We start from the raw sequence: 21600 nt of genomic DNA on the forward strand, positions 1-21600 counted from the left end.
GTCATGTATACTGTACACTATGTACCCTCACTGTCCTACTGTGTCACCTCCCCTGTGTATGAGTGGGTGACAGGGGTCCGGCCTGGAGCTGAGTACAGGTAGACGTACTGTCACAGGGGGTGTGAGTAATGCCGCCCCCGGGTGTATGTCATGTATACTGTACACTATGTACCCTCATTGTCCTGCAGTGTCACCTCCCCTGTGTATGAGTGGGTGACAGGGGTCCGGCCTGGAGCTGAGTACAGCTAGACGTACTGTCACAGGGGGTGTGAGTAATGCCGCCCCCGGGTGTATGTCATGTATACTGTACACTATGTACCCTCACTGTCCTACTGTGTCACCTCCCCTGTGTATGAGTGGGTGACAGGGGTCCGGCCTGGAGCTGAGTACAGGTAGACGTACTGTCACAGGGGGTGTGAGTAATGCCGCCCCCGGGTGTATGTCATGTATACTGTACACTATGTACCCTCATTGTCCTGCAGTGTCACCTCCCCTGTGTATGAGTGGGTGACAGGGGTCCGGCCTGGAGCTGAGTACAGCTAGACGTACTGTCACAGGGGGTGTGAGTAATGCCGCCCCCGGGTGTATGTCATGTATACTGTACACTATGTACCCTCATTGTCCTACAGTGTCACCTCCCCTGTGTATGAGTGGGTGAGAGGGGTCCGGCCTGGAGCTGAGTACAGCTAGACGTACTGTCACAGGGGTGTGTGAGTAATGCAGCCCCCGGGTGTATGTCATGTATACTGTACACTATGTACCCTCATTGTCCTGCAGTGTCACCTCCCCTGTGTATGAGTGGGTGACAGGGGTCCGGCCTGGAGCTGAGTACAGCTAGACGTACTGTCACAGGGGGGTGTGAGTAATGCAGCCCCCGGGTGTATGTCATGTATACTGTACACTATGTACCCTCATTGTCCTGCAGTGTCACCTCCCATGTGTATGAGTGGGTGACAGGGGTCCGGCCTGGAGCTGAGTACAGCTAGACGTACTGTCACAGGGGGTGTGAGTAATGCCGCCCCCGGGTGTATGTCATGTATACTGTACACTATGTACCCTCATTGTCCGGCAGTGTCACCTCCCCTGTGTATGAGTGGGTGACAGGGGTCCGGCCTGGAGCTGAGTACAGCTAGACGTACTGTCACAGGGGGTGTGAGTAATGCCGCCCCCGGGTGTATGTCATGTATACTGTACACTATACCCTCATTGTCCTACAGTGTCACCTCCCCTGTGTATGAGTGGGTGAGAGGGGTCCGGCCTGGAGCTGAGTACAGCTAGACGTACTGTCACAGGGGGTGTGAGTAATGCCGCCCCCGGGTGTATGTCATGTATACTGTACACTATACCCTCATTGTCCTACAGTGTCACCTCCCCTGTGTATGAGTGGGTGAGAGGGGTCCGGCCTGGAGCTGAGTACAGCTAGACGTACTGTCACAGGGGGTGTGAGTAATGCCGCCCCCGGGTGTATGTCATGTATACTGTACACTATACCCACATTGTCCTACAGTGTTCCCTCCCCTGTGTATGAGTGGGTGAGAGGGGTCGGCCTGGAGCTGAGTACAGCTAGACGTACTGTCACAGGGGGTGTGAGTAATGCCGCCCCCGGGTGTATGTCATGTATACTGTACACTATGTACCCTCATTGTCCTGCAGTGTCACCTCCCCTGTGTATGAGTGGGTGAGAGGGGTCCGGCCTGGAGCGGAGTACAGCTAGACGTACTGTCACAGGGGGTGTGAGTAATGCCGCCCCCGGGTGTATGTCATGTATACTGTACACTATGTACCCTCATTGTCCTGCAGTGTCACCTCCCCTGTGTATGAGTGGGTGACAGGGGTCCGGCCTGGAGCTGAGTACAGCTAGACGTACTGTCACAGGGGTGTGTGAGTAATGCCGCCCCCGGGTGTATGTCATGTATACTGTACACTATGTACCCTCACTGTCCTACTGTGTCACCTCCCCTGTGTATGAGTGGGTGACAGGGGTCCGGCCTGGAGCTGAGTACAGGTAGACGTACTGTCACAGGGGGTGTGAGTAATGCCGCCCCCGGGTGTATGTCATGTATACTGTACACTATGTACCCTCATTGTCCTGCAGTGTCACCTCCCCTGTGTATGAGTGGGTGACAGGGGTCCGGCCTGGAGCTGAGTACAGCTAGACGTACTGTCACAGGGGGGGGGTGTGAGTAATGCCGCCCCCGGGTGTATGTCATGTATACTGTACACTATGTACCCTCATTGTCCTGCAGTGTCACCTCCCATGTGTATGAGTGGGTGACAGGGGTCCGGCCTGGAGCTGAGTACAGCTAGACGTACTGTCACAGGGGGTGTGAGTAATGCCGCCCCCGGGTGTATGTCATGTATACTGTACACTATGTACCCTCATTGTCCTACAGTGTCACCTCCCCTGTGTATGAGTGGGTGACAGGGGTCCGGCCTGGAGCTGAGTACAGCTAGACGTACTGTCACAGGGGGTGTGAGTAATGCCGCCCCCGGGTGTATGTCATGTATACTGTACACTATGTACCCTCATTGTCCTACAGTGTCACCTCCCCTGTGTATGAGTGGGTGAGAGGGGTCCGGCCTGGAGCTGAGTACAGCTAGACGTCCTGTCACAGGGTGGGATGAGTAATGCCGCCCCTGGGTGTATGTCATGTATACTGTACACTATGTACCCTCACTGTCCTACTGTGTCACCTCCCCTGTGTATGAGTGGGTGACAGGGGTCCGGCCTGGAGCTGAGTACAGGTAGACGTACTGTCACAGGGGGTGTGAGTAATGCCGCCCCCGGGTGTATGTCATGTATACTGTACACTATGTACCCTCATTGTCCTGCAGTGTCACCTCCCCTGTGTATGAGTGGGTGACGGGTCCGGCCTGGAGCTGAGTACAGCTAGACGTACTGTCACAGGGGGTGTGAGTAATGCCGCCCCCGGGTGTATGTCATGTATACTGTACACTATGTACCCTCATTGTCCTACAGTGTCACCTCCCCTGTGTATGAGTGGGTGAGAGGGGTCCAGCCTGGAGCTGAGTACAGCTAGACGTACTGTCACAGGGGGTGTGAGTAATGCAGCCCCCGGGTGTATGTCATGTATACTGTACACTATGTACCCTCATTGTCCTGCAGTGTCACCTCCCATGTGTATGAGTGGGTGACAGGGATCCGGCCTGGAGCTGAGTACAGGTAGACGTACTGTCACAGGGGGTGTGAGTAATGCCGCCCCCGGGTGTATGTCATGTATACTGTACACTATGTACCCTCATTGTCCTGCAGTGTCACCTCCCCTGTGTATGAGTGGGTGACAGGGGTCCGGCCTGGAGCTGAGTACAGCTAGACGTACTGTCACAGGGGGTGTGAGTAATGCAGCCCCCGGGTGTATGTCATGTATACTGTACACTATGTACCCTCATTGTCCTACAGTGTCACCTCCCCTGTGTATGAGTGGGTGAGAGTGGTCCGGCCTGGAGCTGAGTACAGCTAGACGTACTGTCACAGGGGTGTGTGAGTAATGCCGCCCCCGGGTGTATGTCATGTATACTGTACACTATGTACCCTCATTGTCCTACAGTGTCACCTCCCCTGTGTATGAGTGGGTGAGAGGGGTCCGGCCTGGAGCTTACAGCTAGACGTACTGTCACGGGGGGTGTGAGTAATGCCGCCCCCGGGTGTATGTCATGTATACTGTACACTATGTACCCTCATTGTCCTGCAGTGTCACCTCCCCTGTGTATGAGTGGGTGACAGGGGTCCGGCCTGGAGCTGAGTACAGCTAGACGTACTGTCACAGGGGGTGTGAGTAATGCAGCCCCCGGGTGTATGTCATGTATACTGTACACTATGTACCCTCATTGTCCTACAGTGTCACCTCCCCTGTGTATGAGTGGGTGAGAGGGGTCCGGCCTGGAGCCGAGTACAGCTAGACGTACTGTCACAGGGGGTGTGAGTAATGCCGCCCCCGGGTGTATGTCATGTATACTGTACACTATGTACCCTCATTGTCCTGCAGTGTCACCTCCCCTGTGTATGAGTGGGTGACAGGGGTCCGGCCTGGAGCTGAGTACAGCTAGACGTACTGTCACAGGGGGTGTGAGTAATGCAGCCCCCGGGTGTATGTCATGTATACTGTACACTATGTACCCTCATTGTCCTACAGTGTCACCTCCCCTGTGTATGAGTGGGTGACAGGGGTCCGGCCTGGAGCTGAGTACAGGTAGACGTACTGTCACAGGGGGTGTGAGTAATGCCGCCCCCGGGTGTATGTCATGTATACTGTACACTATGTACCCTCATTGTCCTACAGTGTCACCTCCCCTGTGTATGAGTGGGTGACAGGGGTCCGGCTTGGAGCTGAGTACAGCTAGACGTACTGTCACAGGGGGTGTGAGTAATGCAGCCCCCGGGTGTATGTCATGTATACTGTACACTATGTACCCTCATTGTCCTACAGTGTCACCTCCCCTGTGTATGAGTGGGTGAGAGGGGTCCGGCCTGGAGCTGAGTACAGCTAGACGTACTGTCACAGGGGTGTGTGAGTAATGCCGCCCCCGGGTGTATGTCATGTATACTGTACACTATGTACCCTCATTGTCCTACAGTGTCACCTCCCCTGTGTATGAGTGGGTGAGAGGGGTCCGGCCTGGAGCTTACAGCTAGACGTCCTGTCACAGGGGGGTGTGAGTAATGCCGCCCCCGGGTGTATGTCATGTATACTGTACACTATGTACCCTCATTGTCCTGCAGTGTCACCTCCCCTGTGTATGAGTGGGTGAGAGGGGTCCGGCCTGGAGCTGAGTACAGCTAGACGTACTGTCACAGGGGGGTGTGAGTAATGCCGCCCCCGGGTGTATGTCATGTATACTGTACACTATGTACCCTCATTGTCCTGCAGTGTCACCTCCCCTGTGTATGAGTGGGTGACAGGGGTCCGGCCTGGAGCTGAGTACAGCTAGACGTACTGTCACAGGGGGTGTGAGTAATGCAGCCCCCGGGTGTATGTCATGTATACTGTACACTATGTACCCTCATTGTCCTACAGTGTTACCTCCCCTGTGTATGAGTTGGTGAGAGGGGTCCGGACTGGAGCTGAGTACAGCTAGACGTACTGTCACAGGGGGGATGAGTAATGCCGCCCCCGGGTGTATGTCATGTATACTGTACACTATGTACCCTCATTGTCCTACAGTGTCACCTCCCCTGTATATGAGTGGGTGACAGGGGTCCGGCCTGGAGCTGAGTACAGCTAATCGTACTGTCACAGGGGGGGATGAGTAATGCCGCCCCCGGGTGTATGTCATGTATACTGTACACTATGTACCCTCATTGTCCTGCAGTGTCACCTCCCCTGTGTATGAGTGGGTGAGAGGGGTCCGGCCTGGAGCTGAGTACAGCTAGACGTACTGTCACAGGGGGGTGTGAGTAATGCAGCCCCCGGGTGTATGTCATGTATACTGTACACTATGTACCCTCATTGTCCTACAGTGGTACCTCCCCTGTGTATGAGTGGGTGAGAGGGGTCCGGCCTGGAGCTGAGTACAGCTAGACGTACTGTCACAGGGGGGGATGAGTAATGCCGCCCCCGGGTGTATGTCATGTATACTGTACACTATGTACCCTCATTGTCCTACAGTGTCACCTCCCCTGTGTATGAGTGGGTGACAGGGGTCCGGCCTGGAGCTGAGTACAGCTAGACGTACTGTCACAGGGGGGGATGAGTAATGCCGCCCCCGGGTGTATGTCATGTATACTGTACACTATGTACCCTCATTGTCCTACAGTGTCACCTCCCCTGTGTATGAGTGGGTGACAGGGGTCCGGCCTGGAGCTGAGTACAGCTAGACGTACTGTCACAGGGGGGGATGAGTAATGCCGCCCCCGGGTGTATGTCATGTATACTGTACACTATGTACCCTCATTGTCCTACAGTGTCACCTCCCCTGTGTATGAGTGGGTGACAGGGGTCCGGCCTGGAGCTGAGTACAGCTAGACATATTGTCACAGGGGGTGTGAGTAATGCAGCCCCCGGGTGTATGTCATGTATACTGTACACTATGTACCCTCACTGTCCAGCAGTGTCACCTCCCCTGTGTATGAGTGGGTGACAGGGGTCCGGCCTGGAGCTGAGTACAGCTAGACATACTGTCACAGGGGGTGTGAGTAATGCAGCCCCCGGGTGTATGTCATGTATACTATACACTATGTACCCTCACTGTCCTACTGTGTCACCTCCCCTGTGTATGAGTGGGTGACAGGGGTCCGGCCTGGAGCTGAGTACAGCTAGACATACTGTCACAGGGGGTGTGAGTAATGCCGCCCCCGGGTGTATGTCATGTATACTGTACACTATGTACCCTCATTGTCCTACAGTGTCACCTCCCCTGTGTATGAGTGGGTGACAGGGGTCCGGCCTGGAGCTGAGTACAGCTAGACATACTGTCACAGGGGGTGTGAGTAATGCCGCCCCCGGGTGTATGTCATGTATACTGTACACTATGTACCCTCATTGTCCTACAGTGTCACCTCCCCTGTGTTTATATTCAGGAAACCCCTGACTTTCCAGAACCTGGAGGAGCGATTGGACCGACTGCTGTCATCAGAGGAGACCAGCGAGGAGGATCCCGGTGAGTGGGGTAACGGCTGTGTCCCTTCTGTCATGTGTGGACCTACACTCGGATACATACTCACACTCACCCTCTGCCAGACCTATATGTAGGCACTCACACTCAGCTACATACTCACACTCACCCTTTGCCAGACCTGTATATATAGGCACTCACACTTAGATGCATACTCACACTCACCCTCTGCCAGACCTATATAGAGGCACTCACACTCAGATGCATACTCACACTCACCCTCTGCCAGGCCTATATATAGGCACTCACATGCATACTCTCACTCACCCTCTGCCAGACCTATATACAGGCACTCACACTCAGATGCATACTCACACTCACCCTCTGCCTAACCTATATATAGGCACTCACACTCAGATGCATACTCACACTCACCCTCTGCCTAACCTATATATAGGCACTCAGATGCATACTCACACTCCCCCTCTGCCAGACCTATATATAGGCACTCACACTCAGATGCATACTCACACTCCCCCTCTGCCAGACCTATATATAGGCACTCACACTCAGATGCATACTCACACTCACCCTCTGCCAGACCTATATGTAGGCACTCACACTCAGCTACATACTCACACTCACCATCTGCCAGACCTATATGTAGGCACTCACACTCAGCTACATACTCACACATTGCTCAGACACTCACCCTCTGCCAGACCTGTATATATAGGCACTCACACTCAGATGCATACTCACACTCACCCTCTGCCAGACCTATATGTAGGCACTCACACTCAGCTACATACTCACACTCACCATCTGCCAGACCTATATGTAGGCACTCACACTCAGCTACATACTCACACTCACCATCTGCCAGACCTATATGTAGGCACTCACACTCAGCTACATACTCACACATTGCTCAGACACTCACCCTCTGCCAGACCTATATATAGGCACTCACACTCAGATACATACTCACACTCACCCTCTGCCAGACCTATATAGATGCACTCACAGTCAGATACATACTCACACTCACCCTCTGCCTAGACCTATATAGAGGCACTCACACTCAGATACATACTCACACATTACTCAGACACTCACCGTCTGCCAGACCTATATAGAGGCACTCACACTCGGATACATACTCACACTCACCCTCTGCCAGACCTATATAGAGGCACTCACACTCAGATGCATACTCACACATTACTCAGACACTCATCGTCTGCCAGACCTATATATAGGCACTCACACTCAGATATATACTCACACTCACCCTCTGCCAGACCTATATAGAGGCACTCACACTCAGATACATACTCACACATTACTCAGACACTCGCCCTCTGCCAGACCTATATATAGGCACTCGCACATATACTCACACATTACTCAGACACTCACCCTTTGCCAGACCTGTATATATAGGCACTCACACTTAGATGCATACTCACACTCACCCTCTGCCAGACCTATATAGAGGCACTCACACTCAGATGCATACTCACACTCACCCTCTGCCAGGCCTATATATAGGCACTCACATGCATACTCTCACTCACCCTCTGCCAGACCTATATACAGGCACTCACACTCAGATGCATACTCACACTCACCCTCTGCCTAACCTATATATAGGCACTCACACTCAGATGCATACTCACACTCACCCTCTGCCTAACCTATATATAGGCACTCAGATGCATACTCACACTCCCCCTCTGCCAGACCTATATATAGGCACTCACACTCAGATGCATACTCACACTCACCCTCTGCCTAACCTATATATAGGCACTCACACTCGCATGCATACTCACACTCACCCTCTGCCAGACCTATATTGAGGCATTCACACTCAGATACATACACTCACCCTCTGCCAGGCCTATTTCTGCTGCGAGGTACACTGGGCTCCACAAGTCTGGACAATGGGGTGTAGAGTAGGATCTTGATCCGAGGCACCAACATACTCAAAGCTTTGACTGTTCCCAGAATGCACAGCGCCGCCTCCTCTATAACCCCGCCTCCCTGCACAGGAGCTCAGTTTGTAGTTGGTGCTGCAGTAAGCAGGCACATAACAGAGGGGCTGCTCCAGGCAGCCCTGAGAAAAGCTTTTTATGAGGTAAAAAGTGAAGACTTCAAGGGCAGCAGCGGTGGTAAATGTCTTGTGACATTCACTGCTGCAGCTCCGGCTCTCCCCAGCGGCGCTATACACTCCCGAGCCCTGGTTACCGGGTACCTACAGCGGAGGCTCCGGTTTTCTTCATGTTAGACACACAAGGCTGCGTCTCTCCAGGATCGCGTGGCGGCGCTTCGGGAGGTGGTAAGTGGGTCCCGCTCGCAGGACCCGGTCTTTTTTCTCTTAAAACCAATTTTAATATCGCCCACAGTACCCGTGGTTTTGCCAGCAAGGGGGATAAGGCTTAGACCTGAAGCCCCTCCCCCAGCCCCAGGGCGCCATTTCCAGTAAATGTTCCCACCCTGGAGCTGCATATCTGTCTCTCCCTCACTCCCTGTCAGTGTCTGCGGCGCCATTATCCCTCAGCTCACTGTTCCTGGGACTGCTTGGGCAAATCCTCCTATGTAAAGCCGCCTGGTTGTCAGCGCTGTGACTTTACATGACACTTAAGTATTCTACCTGCCTATTAGTCAGTGTTAGTAAGAAAGAGTGCATTTAGTCAGGGTTTATAGTACAATTACCCTGTGATATACATCCAGTTCTTACTGTGTAGTGTTATATCTATTGTTATATAGCTGTGTAAGCTAGTCCAGTGCAGTATTATTGTCAGTAATAACCTCTGCATTGTACAGACTGTGACTATCTGTGTGTGCATTGATAGCTGAGTGGTGTCCATCTTGTGTCTTTCACTCAACCTGCTATCCCTATATTCTATAACCTGAGGGGGCTTGGTGCGTCAGGTGTTATCTAATATAGGATTTTCACAAAGATATACTGTATTACGTATTTTTCTCTGTGATTTAGTCACCATATCTCTCCTTTATCTCTGCTGGTGCTGACTACACTGTGCAGGGGTTTGGGTTTAGGGATATAGTGCTGCTAATAATTGTACTGTGTTACCTGATACTGCAAGTTATATCATGTCTGCTTCTGAGGGTAACGGTTCTGGGGCTGAACACACTGCCGGTGTTGCTGAAGCCACAGATACCTATGAGGAGAATATAGCAGCTGTGGGCTCTGGTTCTGGGGGCTCCTTGCCCCCCAGTGGGACTGTGGCAACATACTGACCCTCCGTGGGCGGCTTTTTCCACGCTTCTGCATACGCTAGTTCATAAACTAACACCCCCTATGGGACCCCCAATGCCGGTACAACCGTATGTGGTCTCTGCAGCTAACCCGCCATGGGCGGACGATTTATCTGCTCAATTAAAGAAGTTGAACCAGTCCCTGACTACTAAAAAGTCTGACCATTGCTCGCCTAAGTCCAAGAGGTCCTCTAAGCGAGCGCTCGTCTCCTCACAATCCGCTGCTGTCACTGACACCTCGTCTGATGAAGACGGCACATACACTGACCCCACAGGTTCTGACTCAGATACGGCTGATAGGGAGGGTGGTTCACATGTGGATGTTCCTGATCTTTTGGAGGCTATTAAGTTAATTCTGCAGATAACGGATGATCCCGAGCCATCCGTTCCTCCTAAGAAACCAGATAGGTTCAAGCGTCAGAAGGTGATTAAACAAGTTTCTTTATCATCCACTAGGGGTCACTGGAGTACTCTTGGGATATGGACGGGCGGAGCCGAACAAAGGCACTGAATATTCAAATTTAGGACCCTCCCACCCCTCCATATCCCCGAGTACCTCAGTGTACTGTCTCAGTGTTTTTTCGGTGCTCACAGCACGAACATCGGCTTGTGGTATAGCCACACTTGGATTTTTATTTTTAATTTTTATTTTTACACTTAGCACATCCCTTCCCAGTTCTGGAAAAACATGGGTCCGGGATAGTGCCGCTGCACGGGCAGCGCATGGCGTGTCGGTCCTCACAAAGAGCACCCTCACAGCCACAGACAGCATGGCGTGTCGGTCCTCACGAAGAGCACCCTCACAGCCACAGACAGCCCACTGCTTCTACAAAGAGCAGCCAGGAAAAGCTGGACGGGCTTGCACAAAGAAGCCGTCGCAGCCATAGATTACTGGAAGCTGACTGGAGCTGGACGGAGCTTACACATAAAAAGCCCCGCCACAGCCAAGACTACAGAGCTGAGGCAGTCGTCAGCCATGATCAGAAAGGTAGGCTGGGGGAAACGGGGCGGTCAGCGCAGGCTGCCGCCCCGCTATGTAGGGGTTAATGCCTCCTGCGCATACGGAGCTCCGTCCGGCTGCACAGCAGGGGGAGCTCATACGCACTATGCCCAGCCGCTATGGAAGTCAGTCTGACACTGGACGGAGCTTACAGAAAGCCCCGTCACAGCCAGGATGAAAGCCCCGTCACAAGCTGGACGGAGCGTACAGGAGGTGCGGCACATGTCCTAATGGTGGGGTGTCAGGGCGGTCAGCTCACGCTGCCGCCCTGCTGTGTGGGGGTTTGCCGCCGCTGAAGCCGCCGCTGATATGCCCCGCTTAACTACGCTGGAAGCTCAGAGCGGCCGCACGTCACTCAGAGACGCCGGCCGCTCTCCCAGCGCTGATTACCCGGCACCGAGGTAGGACAGGCGCCGCCCGAGCCACAGTAAGTACCCGCTTTCTAACATGCACAGAGCGGCCGCACGTCACTCACAGACGCCGGCCGCTCTTCCAGCGCTGACACCGCACGCTGATGATACATGGCGCCGCCCGCTCTTCCGGACGGCTCCCCGGCGCTATACACAGCGCTCCCCTGCTCTCCCTGCACCCGTTCCCGCTGCAGGTAACATAGGGGAGACTACCGGGGGTAAGGGGGAGTAAATACCCATAGCAACAGCACCAAGGCTGCATGGGTTAATAAGACATAGTTTTCACAGAGCATGTCCTAAAATATGTTTCTAATTGTATGGATGGCATGCTTCCTGTTTCTGTAGGCTGCCATTTGATGTCATAAGTGTTCTATTAACTGGAATGTGATTATCACACTTTAATAGGCTATTAAGCCTATATTACCTGTATAATAGGCTATTATGTCTATATATATTAACACTGCAGCAGGTCCTGTGCTTTTCAGGGTATGCATGGCATGGGGGCCATTTTTAATCATTACAGTTTCTTCCAGTTTATAATTCTAGAACATTCCTGCCCTACATCTCTAAGCCACCAGAGGCAAAGGGGGTGTTAGTGGGAATGTAGTTCGGATTGCACATGTGAACTGCTTTTCACATAAAGAATACTCTGGTTTCTCTTCAGATCTAATAAATCTTTCGCCTGTTGCTAAAGAGGTCCGTAGAGAGAAATAACCATGTGTTTCATAGCCTGGCTACGGCTGGCCTTAATATGCTTTTCAGCAACAAAAATATATATATGACACAAAAGAACTTCAACAAGTAGTGCAAGTGTCTGTCTGTTGCCTATTGTGGTGTCAGTCTGCATAGCTAGTAAGGCTCTAGCGCAGACTAAAAATAATTTTTAACGGTCCTATGTTAAGCATTGGCAATTCAAATTAAAACAGCGGTAACATCGGAGTCTCGGAAGTACTCCGCCTGCTATAACTAAAGATAGTCTTTTCAAAGGGCCAAGTTCCTTTGGGTACCAGGGTTAATGCAGAAACTTCGAGTGAGAAGGGTGCATTACACCAGCACTTATATAGTGCGGGGGTTTTGGGCAACATACATTGCTAAAAACCAGTGAGTCAAGGCCTCCATTTGTTTTAGAAAATATTAGTGGACTTTGACCACTATTTAATCGTTTCAAAATAACGCGATCCGCCATTGGCAAATGCGTCTGTGTTAAACATTTTAAAGACCCAGGATACATTTGGGTCATTAGTCTCTAGGTATGGAAACTATGAGATCACTGTTAAAAGAAGCTGCAGAGTATATCTGTAAAGCCTCTACTAACGCCTGTTTTTCATCGTAGCTAGTTCAGCACGACTAGGACAGAGCTTGTTTGGTCCTAAATTTGATATTCAGCCATTACCGCATCCAGTATCAAAACGGAATACTGGTACCGGCGTTTAATCCCTTTAGACTTCCGTTTTTCAAAGGCGGGTGTACAAAACAGTCACGCCTTGTAACGTCAGGACGCTACAGTCAGCAAGCCAGTGGTTTGATGACCTCTTTTCCAATTGTGGAAGCGCGTCTTTACATGTTACTTTGAGGGGTTTCCAGACTTCAATTCATGGATGTCTCAGCTATTTACAGATTAAAGGACAATACTGGCTCTGTCGACCGGTTTGGCAGGTTGCCATTTAGTCTCTGCTGGGTTTCAGCTGTCTTTATAATCCAAGCAGTAGTATACCAACAGAGTCAGGGTTACATATTCCCTCTGTTTGAGCAAAACCAGACGGCTCTGTCGCAATCTCAATCAGCAGGTCACTTACTGCAGTGGGAAAATGAATTTTCTGCGGTTAGTATTTGTTTATTGGAGCACAAAGTGGCATAATGGCACTTGATCTTCACAATGCGTATTTACCCATTCCGGTTTGATCTTCACGGGTTCTAGCGTTTGCAAATCGCCACAACCATTATCCATTTCGGGTCTACCGTTGCTTATCGCCTCGGGTATTTACCAAAGTTATGTTGGGGAGGATAGCTCATCTCACATAAGAACTCTGTCTCAACAGAGTTTCTCTACCTTAGATGATCTGCTCATAAGAACTCTGTCTCAACAAAGTTCCTCTAACTTGCGCTACTAAGGTATACTGCGGTAGCAGATCAAGTTCGAAAACAATCGCATCTAATTCCGTCTAAACTATGTCAATTCCTAGGTAAGATTATAAATCAAAGACTTTTACCTACTACACCAGCAATAACAAATGTACGTCTAGTAATTAGTGCAAAACACGCACACTAGCGGTACATTGGTGTATTCACCTATTAAGAATAAAGATGTGTTTTCAATTTAGTTCGCCACCCTTCACTCGCGTTTCCCACAGAGGGAAAAGGGTGCATATACTCTGGACGACAGTCGCAGAGGGTCAGGATTTGTAGTTAAAATCAGCAACAAAGGTTCTAAAACACGACAGATTGCTGTCGATAAAGGTCCTAGAACTCTGTGCATTTTACAATGCAATACATGATTCGCTTTCAGTCTGACCAGGTATATACTCTGGTTTCTCTTCAGAACGAATAAATCTTTTGCCTTTTACTAAAGATTTCTGTGGAGAGGAACAACCATGAGTTTCAGGTAAATGTTTGATGCCTGTCTCACGCTGGCCTTAAGCAGTCAAACAAGGCAACGGCAGTTGCATACACAACAACCAGTGAGAACCAAGAAGCCGCATGGTAATGCGGCATGTGACTCAAATCCTCAATGGCTTAGAACACCATTATGTGAAAATGTCACATTACGTGAGTGGACATCTGTTAGACAGAGGATCTCACCCGTCAGGATTTGGATCCTGAAAACTGGACATTAAATCCAGAGGTGTTTCATATGTGAGTCCACAGAAGGGGGTTACCCTCAAGTATACATGATGGCATCTCGCCACAATTACAAAAGCTCAGTATGTGTACAAAACAGATCACAAGGGCAGTGGCGGTGGAGTCGCTCACATTCATGTGGTCATTCAGCATCGTGTATCTGGCTCCACCAGTTTCCGCTGCTCTCTCCGTTGTCAAAACGGCTCATAAGACAGTTTGTCACAGTCATACTGGTGGTAGCTCATGGGTTTCGGAGAAGTTTGCTTCTCGAATTTTCAAGGAATACTTGCACACGATCTTGGCCCGCTCATAATACGTCCAACCTGTTACATCAGGGAACGTTAGTTTACCCATAGTTACCTATGTACCTATTATCTATGTACCGCAGCTGCGGTTGACGGGGTGAGGGTGCAAACGCCCTCTTAAGAAATTGAGCATTACAGTATCGGTTATACTAACCATGTTACGAAATAGTAAGCCGTTTAAGGCAGCTCATTTTTACAAAATTTCGTGTGCTTACATAGGTTGTAAACCTCGGAAGTTTCCAACATCATCCTTCAAGTAACCCGTATTCTGTTAAACGGGGTGGGATGGAAAACTGCGTTGATCTGCACGAAGAGTGCAGGTATCTGTGTGATAAACTTATTGTCAAAGACGTTTGCCTCTATTGGCGTCTGTACACATCTTTCTACAAGGTGTCATCAAAGTTCACACTCTATTTATCCCACCTACAGCGCCAGGCGACTTGAAGTTGGGTTCAGATTTCTTACAGTTTTCATATTTTGAACCCTTTCAACAAATGGGAATTAAGTTTCTCACTTTGGAAAACAATTTTCTTATAGCCTTGGCTTCGGCAAGGGTTTTGTTTTCATATTTGGGTGCCTTGTATTCCAAGCCACCGTATTTGAGTTTTCTCATGACAAAGCAGATCTTCGGACGAATCACGCTTTCGTATTCTTCACATCAATATACCAATAGGGGTTTCCTGTGTGGACAGCACATTCTAGAATTCTGAATGTGGTACACGCATTACGCGTTTATATATGTCCCGAACGTCAACAGTACGTGATATGAATACGTTGTTTGTTCTCTATGATACTGCCAACTGGGGTTAGCCAGTTTCTTAGCAGACATTATCCAGTTGGGTAATAATAATGACTACAAGTCAGGTTTACTTTAAGGCTAAGTTACAATCGCCTGCGTCAGTAATAGCTCATCCCACAGGTCTGTGGGAATGTCAGACCCAGTGGGTCGTGGAGTGTCTAAAACGCGGCTATATAGCCTTCATGTGCACCATGTTTGTGCACGTTTACACGTTATAAATGGTGGCGCCATCAGCATCTAGCTTTGGGCTGCCTACTGTTACAAGTATCAAACAGCTCTCCCGCCCACGAGGGAAGCTTTGGTACGTCCCAAGAGTACTCCAGTGACCCCTAGTGGATGATAAAGAAAATAGGATTTTGGTACTTACCAGGTAAATCCTTTTCTTTGAATCCATAGGGGGCACTGGACGCCCACCCAGAGCAGTTTTACCTGGGTTGTTTTAAGCTCAAGGGAGCTTAGGGTAACAAGTTTTACTTGATTGATATTAAGCTCAGAGGAGCTTATGGTAACACATTTTCACCGATTGGTTCAAATTATAAAGTTCTATCGGTTATGGTGTCAACTGTTTAGTTGACAGTAAGGTTATGGGTCAACATTGTTGTTGTCCGTTATGTTATAGGTATTCTCCATTGTCAACCTCTCTATATCGTTCCTGTTCGCTCAGTAAAAAACACTGAGACAGTACACTGAGGTACTCGGGGATATGGAGGGGTGGGAGGGTCCTAAATTTGAATATTCAGTGCCTTTGTTCGGCTCCGCCCGTCCATATCCCAAGAGTACTCCAGTGCCCCCTATGGATTCAAAGAAAAGGATTTACCTGGTAAGTACCAAAATCCTATTTTTACCTCACTCTGACCACCTAGTGGATATACGTCAGGAACCCTGGCAAAACCCGGGTAAGAAGTTTGTGCCTCAAAAGAAGATGCTGGCTCGCTATCCCCTCGCGCCAGAGCTGTCTAAGAATTGGGAAACGCCTCCTCCAGTAGACTCACATGTGGCTAGGATGGTGGTTTCCTCAGCTCTACCTGTCACTACCGTCACGTCTCTAAAAGAGCCTACGGATAAACGTGTCAAGGGTTGTCTAAAAGCGATTTACACCCTCACGGGTGCTGCACAAAGGCCCACTATTGCAGCAACATGGGCTGCAGAGTCTATTGTAGCATGGGCCTTGGAGTTAGAAGCTGAAATCTCTTCTGACCATGCTAGACAATGCTTGTCATATATTGTCACAGCTTCTCGCTATATTAAAGAGGCGGCTTCTGATGCCGGTATCCTAGCAGCCAAGGCCTCTACTACGTCAGTCCTGGCTCGCAGGATATTGTGGCTCAGAGCCTGGTCTGTGGATCTGGACTCTAGAAAAACCCTGGAGGTACACCCTTTCAAGGGGGATATTCTGTTTGGGGAGGACTTAAATAAGATAGTGGCTGACTTGGCTACTGCCAAAACTTCCTGTCTGCCTAATATAGCTCCTTCTGTGTCGAAGGCCAAAGGCACGTCCTTTCGCCCCTTTCGTCTTTCAGGTAAAGCAATAGGTCAGGCGTACCATAAGCAGGCCCGCACTTCCAAACCTGGTAAGCCGAAGCCCAAAAGAGCCTGGGCTGCCCGTCAGCCAGCAGCCAAGACCGATAAGCCTGCCGCATGACGGGGCGGGCCTCCCCCTGGGGGATCCCAGGGTGGGGGGCCGGCTTCTAGGGTATACCCAGGAATGGTTGAAGACCACTTCAGATGCCTGGGTACGGGAAGTCGTCACTCGATGTTACGCCATAGCCTTCAAGAACCGCCCCCCTCATCGATTTTGCCAGACAGACGTCCCGTCGGACCAGACAAAGGCAAACACTCTGCATTCGGTGGTACAGACCCTCCTGGATACAGGAGTCGTAGTACAGGTGCCTCTTGCTCAGAGGGGCCGGGGGTACTATTCTCCGCTGTTTCTAGTCCCGAAACCGAATGGGTCCTCCTGCCCCATTCTCAACCTCAAGGCACTGAACAAGTTTGTGAAGGTTTCCAAGTTCCGTATGGAAACCCTTCGCTCTATAGTTCTGGCCTTGGAACCTGGGGACTACATGGTCTCCCTGGACATACAGGATGCTTACCTGCATATTCCTATAGCAGTGTCACATCAACAATATCTGAGGTTCGCTATTGGCAACCTCCATTACCAGTTTCGGGCGTTACCTTTTGGTTTAACAACGGCTCCGCGAGTCTTCACCAAAGTCATGGCGGTGATGACGGTGGTACTCCGCCGTCAAGGGGTCAGGATACTGCCGTATCTGGACGACTTGTTAATCCTGGCAAATTCCCCAGATCTTCTCCTGCGTCATCTGGATATGACGGTCCGGTTTCTACAAGCCCACGGGTGGCTCATCAACTGGAAGAAATCCTCCCTGGTCCCTGCTCAGAGCATGGCGTATCTGGGAGCACTATTGGACACTCGCAACCAGAGGTTGTTCTTGTCTCAGGAGAAAGTCCTGAAGCTTCAGGACAGGATTCGTTGCTTCCTTTCTCGTCCGCAAGTGTCGATACATTCGGCAATGCATGTGCTGGGCCTCATGGTATCAGCATTCGACATGGTGGAGTATGCTCAATTCCATTCTCGCCCCCTCCAGAAGCTGATTCTAGCCAAATGGGATGGCCTGCCTCACCGGATCAGGTCTCAAATGATCTCATTGACTCCGGAGGTCCGTCTGTCGCTGTTCTGGTGGCTCCAGGACCGACAATTGTGCAGAGGCCGTCCCTTCTGGATATCCAACTGGGTCCCGTTGATGACAGATGCCAGTCTAAGAGGTTGGGGCACGCTGCTGGAGCAGCACTCCTTGCAGAGTCGGTGGACCAAGGAGGAATCTCTCCTCTCGATCAACATTCTGGAATTGCGGGCGGTCTTCAATGCGTTGAACCTAGCCCAGCATTTGATTCAGAACCGTCCTGTTCAAGTACAGTCGGACAACGCTACCACAGTGGCTTACATAAATCATCAAGGCGGCACTGGAAGCCGTTTGGCAATGAAGGAAGCCTCACGGATTCTACGTTGGGCAGAACGCCATCTACCGGCTATATCGGCAATATTCATTCCGGGAGTCCTGAATTGGGAAGCGGACTTTCTCAGTCGTCAGGACGTGCATGCCGGCGAGTGGGGCCTCCATCCAGAAGTGTTTCAACTCCTCGTGGAAAGGTGGGGTCTTCCAGATGTGGATCTGATGGCGTCTCGACACAATCACAAGGTTCCGGTCTTCGGAGCAAGGACAAGGGATCCTCAAGCAGCATTCGTGGATGCGCTGGCAGTGCCGTGGAGGTTTCGGCTGCCGTACGTGTTCCCTCCGGTGTCACTCCTGCCCAGGGTAATTCGGAAGTTCAAGCAAGAAAAAGGAAATCTGCTTCTCATAGCTCTGGCGTGGCCCAGACGGCACTGGTTCTCAGACCTGCAAGGCCTATCGTTAGAGCGTCCACTTTTTACTTCCACAACGCCCAGACCTCCTCGTTCAGGGCCCCTGTGTCTACCAGGACCTAGCCCGGCTGTCTTTGACGGCGTAGCTCTTGAAGCTTCCGTCTTAAGAGCTAAGGGTTTTTCTGAAGAGGTCATTAAAACTATGTTGCGGGCCCGGAAACCGGCCTCTGCTCGGATTTACCATCGGGTCTGGCATTCCTACTTTGATCGGTGCGCATCTAACCATTATGACGCTTCCAAGTTTAGTACAGCCAAACTTTTGGCTTTTCTACAGCAGGGCCTAGATTTAGGCCTGCGTCTGGCCTCCCTCAAGGTTCAAATATCTGCCTTGTCGGTGTGGTTTCAGAGAAAAATTGCGACTTTACCTGATGTTCATACTTTCACTCAGGGTGTTGTCACACACCAGAGGCGGCGTTCGCCGCGCTTACCCCTGCGTGTCTGCTGGTCGGTGTTGCGGCCTCTGCCTTCGGTGGGCCACGGGCTCCGGCGTCTGGTTGGCGCGGCTACCGGCGGTTCTCCGGGGCATGGGCGCCGCCATGACACCCGGCATCACGTGGACGGGGGGCAGGTTACGTCATCAGACTGCTCCGCCAATCCAGCGCTGGCGGGAGATTCAAAGTCAGATGCCGGACAGAGCTTCAGTGCCTGAGTATCGTCTTTCCCTGACGTAGATGCCAGTGCTCTTGTTCCCGGCAAGGATCTCTGCAGTTGTACTCCAGTGTCTCCGGCATTTTCAGCTGCCAGTTCGCTACACCGGCTCCAGTGTATTCAGCGGCCGGTAAACCTTTCTGTGTACCAGTCATCCGTGCTCCTAGGAATCAGCGTCTCAAGTCTCCGTTCTCAAGTTCCACAAATCCAACAGCGTCTAAAACCTCTGCACTTCAGTTCCTCACACCATCAGCGTCTCAGTCTCCGTTCTCAAGTTCTACAAACCAACAGCGTCTAAAACCCTGCACTTCAGTTCCTCACATCATCAGCGTCTCAGTCACCGCTCACAAGTTCTACAAATCAACAGCGTCTAAAACCCCTGCACTTCAGTTCTTCACATCACCAGCGTCTCAGTCTCCGTTCTCAAGTTCTACAAACCAACAGCGTCTAAAACCCCTGCACTTCAGTTCCTCACACCATCAGCGTCTCAGTCTCCGTTCTCAAGTTCTACAAACCAACAGCGTCTAAAACCCCTGCACTTCAGTTCCTCACACCATCAGCGTTTCAATCTCCGTTCTCAAGTTCTATAAACCAACAGCGTCTAAAACCCCTGCACTTCAGTTCCTCACACCATCAGCGTTTCAATCTCCGTTCTCAAGTTCTACAAATCCACAGCGTCTAAAACCCCTGCACTTCAGTTCCTCACACCATCAGCGTTTCAATCTCCGTTCTCAAGTTCTATAAACCAACAGCGTCTAAAACCCCTGCACTTCAGTTCCTCACACCATCAGCGTTTCAATCTCCGTTCTCAAGTTCTACAAATCCACAGCGTCTAAAACCCCTGCATTTCAATTCCTCACATCATCAGCGTCTCAGTCTCCGTTCTCAAGTACCGTATTTGCCGGCGTATAAGACGACTGGGCGTATAAGACGACCCCCAACATTTCCACTCAAAATATAGAGTTTGTTATATACTCGCCGTATAAGACTACCCCCTTCCACACACCAAATAAAACGTAAAAGAACATCAGATTTGTGACATACTGTATATTATGACCTGATAAGAGATTTGGATAGGGAGTATTTATCAAGGTATGCATAAGAAGGGGGGAGGGGGCGAGGAGAAAGTTGTAAAATGTATAAAAGTATACCCCTGTGTGCATTTAGTGTTACCGATTTCACATGAGTGCCATTAGTATTAGTATTAGTGCCATTACAGTACCTGTCATTGTCACCATTGTACGGCCACAACGCGACTGCAGCGCCTCCGGCCAGTCCCTGCATCCTCCTGTAATTGGCACTAGTGACCCGCCGCGGCCGCACTGGATATCGCGCGATACTGGATGGTGAGTAGAATGAGGTGGGCGGGCATCGGGAGGCCACTATGGGCACCGGGCGAGTATCGGAAGGCCACTATGGCAGCTATGTCTATCCCAACTGAAGTGCACCCGGCGTATAAGACGACCCCCCCACTTGGAGGCATGTTTTTCAGGGCAAAAAAGTAGTCTTATACACCAGCAAATACTGTATTACAAATCCACAGCGTCTAAAACCCCTGCACTTCAGTTTCTCACATCATCAGCGTCTCTGTCACCATTTACAAGTTCTTCAACCATCTGTGCTATTAATCATCATTCTTAAGTTCCACAAGTTATCAGTGACTTTCAAACATCACCCACAGTTTCTTCAATTATCAGCATCCCCAATACTGCTCACTAAAACCCTTCAGTGGGTCTGGACATTTCCTCATTTATTCCTTTTTGGCATTTGACTTTAAGTTGTTTTCCTTTGCAATAAAGCTCTTTAATATTTCATCAAACTCCACTGTCAGCGTCCTGTATGAGGAAATCCTATATCAGGCCTTCCCTTTTCCAGCTCAGTTGTGGTTCCTCTTCCTAACCATCGGAAGAATCCCCGAGTTCACAACACCCTCAGTCTAGGCCAGTGACAGGGTGTGTTGCGTTGCAGGAGCCTCCATTTGAACCTCTTGGTTCAGCTGACCTTAAATGGCTTTCCCTTAAGGTGGTGTTTTTGCTGGCTATTGCCTCTGCTAGAAGAGTGTCGGATTTGGGTGCCTTGTCTTGTAGTTCCACATATCTGATTTTTCACCGTGACCGGGCGGATATTTACCTAAGGTGGTTTCTTCGTACCACCTTAATCAGGAGATTGTGGTTCCAGCTTTTGTCTCTCCTGATTTGTCTCCCAAAGAGCGGTCTTTGGATGTGGTACGGGCTCTCCGTATCTATGTGAAGAGAACTGCTTCTATTCGAAAGTCTGATTCTCTCTTTGTTTTGTTTGGA

The 21600-nt window shown here is 50.5% G+C and overlaps 1 protein-coding gene, 1 non-coding gene and 1 pseudogene across 3 annotated transcripts in view; all 3 read left to right on the top strand.

Moving 5' to 3' along the window:
* RNF123 (ring finger protein 123) overlaps positions 1-21600 on the top strand; it is a 265837-nt gene that overhangs the window by 25229 nt on the left and 219008 nt on the right. For both annotated transcript variants that reach the window (XM_063941450.1, XM_063941449.1), the window contains exon 4: positions 6539-6618. In XM_063941450.1, the coding sequence (XP_063797520.1) occupies positions 6539-6618 (80 nt within the window). The remainder of the gene's footprint in view (positions 1-6538; positions 6619-21600) is intronic.
* Positions 11913-11998, top strand: LOC134959551 (U5 spliceosomal RNA; annotated as a pseudogene).
* Positions 13788-13902, top strand: LOC134959497 (U5 spliceosomal RNA). Its single transcript, XR_010187527.1, has one exon. It is a non-coding gene; the product is annotated as a U5 spliceosomal RNA (small nuclear RNA).

This window comes from Pseudophryne corroboree, chromosome 9 (genome assembly GCF_028390025.1).
Source record: "Pseudophryne corroboree isolate aPseCor3 chromosome 9, aPseCor3.hap2, whole genome shotgun sequence".
NCBI classification, from domain to species: Eukaryota; Metazoa; Chordata; class Amphibia; order Anura; family Myobatrachidae; genus Pseudophryne; species Pseudophryne corroboree.